At 47.4% G+C, this 8,475-nt stretch overlaps 1 protein-coding gene across 1 annotated transcript; it reads right to left on the minus strand.

The window, feature by feature from the left end:
• Positions 1-512: 512 nt before the first annotated feature.
• DBX1 (developing brain homeobox 1) lies at positions 513-7,599 on the minus strand. The gene is made up of 4 exons (XM_082216284.1): positions 7,017-7,599; positions 6,249-6,350; positions 3,614-3,813; positions 513-1,949 (listed from the first exon to the last, which is right to left on the minus strand). Exons 1-4 carry the CDS (start codon positions 7,402-7,404, stop codon positions 1,575-1,577), a joined length of 1,065 nt encoding a protein of 354 aa, XP_082072410.1. The 5' UTR covers positions 7,405-7,599; the 3' UTR covers positions 513-1,574.
• Positions 7,600-8,475: the final 876 nt, after the last annotated feature.

Genomic DNA, 8,475 nt, shown 5'->3' on the forward strand with positions numbered 1-8,475 from the left:
CCATAAAGTCCAGAGTTTAAAATTCCCGACCAGCACTGCTGATCATTTAACATCTTTATCTGTTGAAGGACATTTGTCCATGTGTGCAAAATGCAGCTGCATCCTAGGAATTGCTACAGCCAAGTGGAACATGCAGGTACACCCCTCTTCTTCTGGGACATTATAATTGCTCATCTTCATTTTTTGCTGCCTCCAAAGGGTCCATGTCCTATGATCCTGTGCTGTTTCCAGATGGCTTAGCACCACTAATCCAGCTATTTGCACATGCATAGGAAAGCCACTGGGGCAGTATCAACATGCAGGAGTTCCACCGACAGGAGGCTTTTAAGCACATCTGATATCAACAGAAGTTACTTCTACATAAAGTGTGTTCCGAATTACGACCCACTTCAGCTTAGAATATGCAACACTCTAGCCAGGCTATGGTTGTTAATGCGTGACTAGGAATGCATGAAATGTAATCCCCAAGCTTCAGAAATGATAGGCCTTGCACACCTTTTTTTTTTTTAATTTGGCATTTGCTTCATTTGTTATATATACATATTTAAAATATGTACAAAGTAAAAATACAAAATAGACAATGTTTTTTTTATAAGTTACACAGTTAGAAGCTAAGCTTCTCTTTGAGTTAACCCCCCCAAAAGAAAAATCACACCAAAAAAAAAAAGACAACCCAGACAAAATATAATATTCTTCCATCTGCATACTTGCAATTGCCTTGGTATAAAATATCCATACAGTGTAAGAGTACAAAATAGTGTACAGATCATAGAAGCTGTGCAAAGACAGCAAAGTTCAGTCAACAATCAAAGAGGCAGGTCCAGTTCTCTGCATCCACACATTGCACCTGTAGCAGTCACAAAACAAGGAGATGGCCAAAGAGCTGGGGACAAATGTGGAAATGGTATGAAGCAGACAGATGCATAAATTAACACAGAAATGTTCAACACTGGAATCAAGCTAGGGGCCATGGTTCTTGTGGGTGCACATGGATGGTTTCAGGGGCAGCTCCAGTTCACATGCCCACACTCAGTAAGTGTGCTCTCTGGAATAGCAACCCACCAGCACCACCCCAATTCACACTGGCTGCATTTTAGAGCTCAGCATGCGAGGCTGGTCTGAAATCATTAACAACCACTTGGATTTTGCAGCATCGCAACAGATTAGGGCTTATGGGGAAAAGATTGCTGATATTTTCAGAGAAATTAACACATCCTGGAATTAGCTAAGCGAATCACAACTGAATTAGGCTAGTTATTCTGCTTCTAAATCAACATGATCTTAATACCAAAGGGGTGTGTATGTTTTAATGGCTTTCTAGTCTATAGTTTTCAATTGAAAAGTGCAAGGCTGGCTGATTAGTCAGTGATCACAACAGGCGGATATTGAGGCAAGGGGTTCCTAATCAGGGTAGTTCTGGAATATGTCATACAGAAACCCCAAGGTTGCATGATGATCAGTGCATTGTCTGTTTGAACCATGTGGGTGTGGAAGGACACCACCTCTTCAATTAGATAGCCCTTAGTTTATTTACATCTTTGCAGTGTCCCCTTTCATGATAGCAAGAAGGGTCTCTATGAGACCGTGATCTCTTCTTCATCCTCCTCCCCCTCTTCATCCTCTTCCTCAGAGTCTGAGAAGTCTGACGGTTTGCTGGGGCTGCTGGAATGGGTGGGGGAAGGGAGCATGTGGGAGTCCAACCTGTCTCTCAGGCGTGGGTCATCTGTGGACTGGTGATATGTTAAGGAATGCCTGGGGCTGGCAGGGCACCGGGGTGAGGCTGCTTCTTCCTCCTCCTCTCCAGAACCTTTCTTGCCTACGTCACTGAGATCTGGGTGAGGGTTGAACTTGGTGGGTAAAGTCTGCTCCCGGCAGCCGCCAGATGACAGCAGCTCTCTCTCTTTGGAGTTTCTCCACTTCATCCTCCTGTTTTGAAACCAGATCTTCACCTAGAGTTTTCAAGGGTACACAAATAAGGTTTTGCAGCATCAAGGCAACTGCTACATGACTAACACCAACCATCAAGTACACATGCAGAGACACATTTGAAGAGCAGAATCCTTACCTCTCCCCACCCCGCACAAGATCCTCAAGGGCCACTCCCTAAGTGAGCTGCACTAAGCATGAAAGATGACTCCACAAAGAAACAGTCATACAATTCTTTGAAAATTACTTGGGTTGTCCAAAAACAAAATGGGTTATATCCTGTCCTAATGAGGTGGCAGTAGAAGAAGCATGCATTTGCACAATGGGACTTTCCTTCCCTCCTCCCTGCAGCCCCTTGTGCACCCTCAAAATCTGCTCTGAAGTTTGGGGGCCTCCAAAGCAGATTTGGGGGGCATAGTGGAGAGATGCAAGGGGGTGGAGAGAAGGGAAAGTCAAGTTTCATGAGCTAAACTACACTTACCCAATGTTGAATACAACCCCATGTCTCGCTGTTGCAAGAAGGTGGGAGTTTCTGCATCTCTTTTTTTAAGTATGCATAATGGAGACAACCATTCTAAGGTGCTCCAGATCTGCATTCAGGGCAGCAACTCAGGAAAGCTCATATATCTGGTGGCAGCCAGCACTTCCAAATTTTACCAATTTTCAGGTTTTTCCTTGGTGAAGATCTCATCAGAAATGCAAGTTAATATGTTGGACTAGCCCAAGGAGACCTCATGAAATTCTCAAAGGGGGCTGTGAAAATAAACCTGAGGGTGATGCGCATTGGGCTGCAATAAGCATTTCTATTCTGTCAAGCTGCTTTGAGACCATTTTCTGGTGGAAAGCAACCAAGAAATGCAATAAAGGATAATATAGTGTGGTTTTTTGTTTATTTGTTTTCAGCAACTAATTGTATGACACCTAACAGTCTACTTGCAGAATGACCTTTCATTCACACAATGAGACTTCCCCTTCCTCTCCTCCCCAAGCCCAAGCCAGGGATCAACTTGAGAAATTAGTCGCATTGATTTGATTGAGACTAACCTATTCATGCAAAACTCTCCATGGCCCCATTTAAGAAATAATAATACTTAGAGGTAGCCATGCATGCATACTCAAAACTAAGTCCCATTTATTTCAGTGGGGCCTACTTGCAGGTAAACAGTACAGTGCTATGCCAGGCATAGGCAAACTCAGCCCTCCAGATGTCTTGGGACTACAACTCCCATCATCCCTAGCTAACAGGCCCAGTGGTCAAGGATGATGGGAGTTGTAGTCCCAAAACATTTGGAGGGCTGGGTTTGGGGATGCCTGATATAACTATAATAAATTTGTTCATTTTAAAAAGTGCCAGTAATCAAAAGACTGTCATGCTTACATCTCACTGAAATCAGTGGGAGTACAATACCACACTGAGCAACTTTCAGATTGTCAGGTTCAAAGTTCCTCCTACCACAGAGCCAGGGGGTCATGTCTATTGCTCTTAACTGCCGCCAACATTATCTGGATGGAGTCTTTGGCTCCTGTTCAGAAAGTCTCCTTATACTCACACTTCTCTTTGAGGAGGAGTGGTCTTGTTTTTGAGAAGTGAAGGTTAAATGTCTACGGCCACCACCGCCAACCTCTTTCCAACCTGTGGCTTCACATTCTCTGTGATTGTCTAGGGGGAGAAAGAAGAGGAGTTTACCTGGGAGTCCTTCAAGCCCAGCTTGGCTGCCAGTTTCTTCCTGTCTGGTTTGCTGATGTACTTCTGCTTCTGGAACATTTTCTCCAGGGCTTTGCGCTGCACATCTGAGAAGACAGCCCTGCGGAGCATACCTCTGCGTGGTTTCCCCCGGGCAGCCAGAGGCCAAGAGAAAGTGCCAGGAATAGGCACCACAGATGAAGCTGTGAGAAAAGGGAAAAAGAAAGCACTGAAACAGGCTGGATCAGCTTTTTTTTTAAAAAAAAGACAAGCTTGGTTCCAAAAGTCCTGCTCCAAAAGATAGAATCCCCATCCCACTGAAGTCAAGGAGCAAATCTCCCTTTCATTTGCATGCCCATAGATTTCTCTCTTCTTTCTCTTTCTTGCCATCTCTTTTTTCCTTTCTGTACTCTCGGCTGAATTAAGCAGATCAGCACCTATGAACCTGGTTTTGTGAAAGGGAGTTTACGCTTAACTTAACTGTCCTTTTCAGCCAATGGTAACCAGATTTGATTAGATACACCAAGTGAATGTATCTATAGTTGGTTTGTTTTGTTACCAGATTCAAAGATCTTAACTTTCAAAAGAAAAGGCCAGGAAGATAGAGGTATACTTTTAAAAGGGGGTAAGAACTCTCTCTCTCTCTCTTGTCTGAGTATTTAAATGTTCAGAAGTCCCCCACCCCCACCCCCATTGCAGGAACTTTATTTTACCCCAGATTAAAATAAGGGACTTTTCTTACAGGAACAAAAAAGTCCTTTTAAGTGGCAAGTTTTGATCAATCAGTATTCATCTTTTTAATATATGAATCTTTCCTCCCCTGCCCCCACCTCTTCCTTACAAAACTTGCAGAATTCACTCTGGAGACATGAAAAGTAACAGCTAATTAGCACATTGACTGGTTCCCAATGGAATTGGTATGATAAAAAGGGCAGAGTTTCGCCTTTAAGCGGAAAGAAAAACTCCCAAAGAGAAACAGAGATTCTAATGAAGCGTGAATGGTAATTGTGTAGTAATGAACTAACAGAAAAAGACTGAGGACAAGCAGCTAAAGCCATATATTATTGGAACAAAAGAGATTTACACTTTCAAACTAAACACAACTGCATGCCAAGCTCCTTGGAGAGAATACTGATGACACAGCCTTCTCTTTCCCCAAATCATTTTCATTAAATGGACATGAAAAGCTATATATAAGGCTCAAGTTGTTTTTGTTGGGCCATTCAAATGCTGGAGAAAGGAAGCAAATTCCATTATCAGGAGAGTGAATGAAGGAGCTCTTGGCTTTTGGTACAAAGTATATTAGCAGCTTGTTGGTAGAGTGATATTTTTGAGAGTCATTCTTCTTAACCGTCACTTTTCTCAGCTTCAAAATCAAGATTTGAAGTTAACTTGCCTAGGCATTCCTAACTTGAAAATGTTTAAAAGAATATGCTCCAAATCAGTTGAACACCAACAGCGGATTAGAGTAGATCTGTGTGTGATAATTTGGGGCATATTCTTCTAAGCATATTTAATTTCAGTTCGGCACCAGTAGAGGATTATAGATGTGTAAGGTGAGAGGTATCCTCTGTGTAGGATTCTACACACCCCATAGAAAAAGTTGAAAACCCAAACTGGCAGTGGAACATAACTTCAGTATGGAAATGTGGTATCTATAGGTGCTTCTTTTGTGCCTCTCTTTCTTTTGAAAACTTGGGGGAGCTTACCTGGGGAAAGGCTCTATTGATCTCCTTTCCAAACCACCTGCCTAACTGTAGCAATGCTGTAGCACCAGGTGATCCCAGGCTCACACCAGGCGCTATATGTTGAGTTTTAATACTTTGGGTGGCAGAGGTTGCAATGGTCAAGTAACATCATTTAGCAGGAAAGTTGGCAATCATCAGGGTAGCAGGGTGTGAATTGGTCCTGGCCTCCCAGCCTGATTCTGCAGAGCCTGGGACCCACCTGCTTCTGAGGTCCCTTTGAGATGGAGGTAGGTAATAACTTTCTCAGAGCAAAAGATTTAGAGGTGGGGGTTTGGCTTCGGCCACACCGAATTCCCAAACAAGGGAGCGCTCCATGTGGCCTTGTGAAAACGTTGGCAAAGCGAATGACCTTTAAAGGGAAATTAGCCCATGGCTGGTAAATGTCTATCAGCAGCACGGCGAAGTCAGCGCTTGGTCTGTGTGTGGTTGCCCGGAGGGAGCTGACCAAATTGGTCATGGTGCTGAAACTTTTGTTGCCGATCACCGGCTCTGTGGGAAAACTGCCGCCCTGAAGAGGAGGCCGGACAGCATCTCTGTGTCAGAATTGAACCGCCTCGCATTCGGACCGTGACAATCCCAGCTAATTTGTCGAGCAGGGGAGGGGCGTGGGGGGGGGGAGAGAAGAGAAATTGGGAACGAAAATGTCAAGCAGCCACCGCGCTTGTGCTAAATAGGGCATCAAATTGGCGCGACGGATTCTTGAATGTTGTATCCCGTCCAACCTCTGAACTGGAGGACGAGCAACGGCCTCCCCCCTCCCCCAACCACCACCCATCCACCGCCACCACCTCCCGGACCCTCCGAAAGATATAATTCGCTTTTGATGCCTGCAACAATGAAGGAACAGTGGGGGGGGGGGCGAGCGCCGAGGAGGAGGACCCCAGACCTACCTGGAAAATAAGAAGACCTGATGAAAGGTTGGAAGGATCCTTCGAAATACGGGAAAGTGAAAGTCTTGGGAGGGACGTTCTGCATCAGCGCGTGGGAGGTTTCTGGGGAGAGCAGAGAAAATGCACATTAGTAAGGACGGGTTGAAGGCAAGGAAGGGCTGCGGCTTAGTGGTTAGAGCGCAGGCACTAAAATGCTAAGGGTTTCCGATTGTTCAGTTCTTGTCATCGCCAGGTAGCAGGATCGAAAGAGACGCCTCTCCCCTCCCAAGCCTGAAACCCCGGAGAGACAATGTCAACATGCTGGGACAGTGGTCCTCCTCCACCTAGCTTCCTGTGCAACTAATGAATCACATTGACAAAGCATTACTAGAAGTGACATCTCTCTCTTTTTTGTCACGTCGGTGATGCTAAAGGAGCAAGTGCAGGCTCTCTCCCAACCCAGCCCCCGGGAATCCTGTCTATTGATTTACCTACCACAACTGGGAAGAATATCCAATTACTCCCCCCCTTTTAACTCTCCCCACACCTGGTTTGTGGCGCGATCCTCCCTACTGCTATACGAGTGTCCGTCCCCCCCCCCTCCTTTTCTCCTGAATGGGTGCGCAAAGGAGGAAGCTCCTGTCCATCTCGTCAAGTCTCCATCTTACACACACACACAGGCACACCTGGCACCTCCCCGCTCCTCCCATTGGCAAGGCCTCCTTCCCTGAGCCAACCCGAGCGGAGGCTCCCTCCCTCAGCTTCCCCCCGACGGCGCAGCGCGCTCACCTGTCCGGGGCGCCGACGACAGGATGGCGTGGACGCCGAACTTGAGGAAGGGCGCGTCGCTGGCGGGCGAGGCGGAGGCGGGCGCCGAGCAGCCCCGTCGCGCAGCGCCGTCGGAGTTGGCCGGCTCGGCCGACGAGGGTCCTGGCGGGCCCGTCCTGGCGGGGCTGGCGCCCGACAGAGGCGGTGGGGACAGGCTGGCCGGCGGCGGAACGCCGCCGCCGCGAGGCAGGTAAGCGGCGGGCCGGCTGATGCGGATGAGGTCTTCCACCAGGAAGCTGGAGTGGCCGGAGAAGGCGGACTGTAGCGACTGCGGCAGCGTGAGGGTCGGCGTGGGCCGCAGCAGACTCGGGTAGACGGCGGGAGGCGCGATCAGGCTGGGGAACATCATGGCAGGAGACGGGGAGGGAGGCAGAGGAAGCGCCCGCCTGGCCAAGGGTCCAAGCCTCAACTTGGAAGGGCTGGCTGTTGCTTTCCCAAAGTAGTCTTCGCCCCGCTTCCTTTTTCCTCCCCCCTCCCGCTTTTTTATTTTTTAAACAAATGGTCTTGCTCTGTCTCCTTTTCTCTCGAGATCCACCTAAGCGAGACTGGCAGGCTTCTTCTCCTCGGCCTTTCTCTGGCGCAATGGGGTTTTATAGGGGTCCGGGCCGCTCAGGCGCTTCCCGAAGTGACAGCTCCCACAATGGGGTTCTCCCCTTGAGTTTCATTCATCGGGCACTCGGGGCTCCCTGATTGGTCCGGGGGCGCAATTTAGGATTGGATTAGGCTTCATCTGCAAGCCCCGCACAATGGGCCCGCCACAAAGAAGGGGCAGGCATCAATTTTGCATATTGACCGCCTCTTGGGGGAAAGGCGTCGCTCCGAGGGCGACCAGCGGGGTTTTGTTCCGATGCAAGACGCGCGCACACGGGACGGATAATTAAATGCGTATTTCTTATTTATTTATATATTTACAAAAAGTTTCCAGGGACATTTTCTCCCCCACACTCCTAAGGGAAAAAAGGGGGGAATTATTTTAAGAAAAGCATTAAATTTATTTGCGCGCGCGCTCTCTCTCTCTGTCCGTCTCTCACCCCCACCCCCGCTGGCTCTCAGGAAATAAAGCAATAAATATTCATATAAACTTATCACGGAGCTTTCTGCAGAATAGAAAATACAAATGAGGCAACGTGAAGTGAAATCTTTGCCGCAGATGAAAAGGGTTTTTTTGATATATGATATATGATCCGCTGTGCCTTTTGCGGGGGCTTTGTTGTGTGTGTGTGGGGGGGTGTTAGTTGCTAAACTTAAATTGGGCTGCTCCCCAGAGTGTCTGCGTCTCGGAACAAGTTTCCAGTTGCTAAGGTTTAAACGGGCTCCCGCGATTGCTGCGGTTAAAGACCTAGTCATAAATCAGCGTTCTGGGATGGAGTGTTTTGGTGTGTATGGGGCGTGTGGTGTTTTTTTTTAAAACTTATCCAAA

This window comes from Podarcis vaucheri, assembly GCF_965113315.1.
Source record: "Podarcis vaucheri genome assembly, chromosome: 1".
Taxonomy (NCBI): domain Eukaryota; kingdom Metazoa; phylum Chordata; class Lepidosauria; order Squamata; family Lacertidae; genus Podarcis; species Podarcis vaucheri.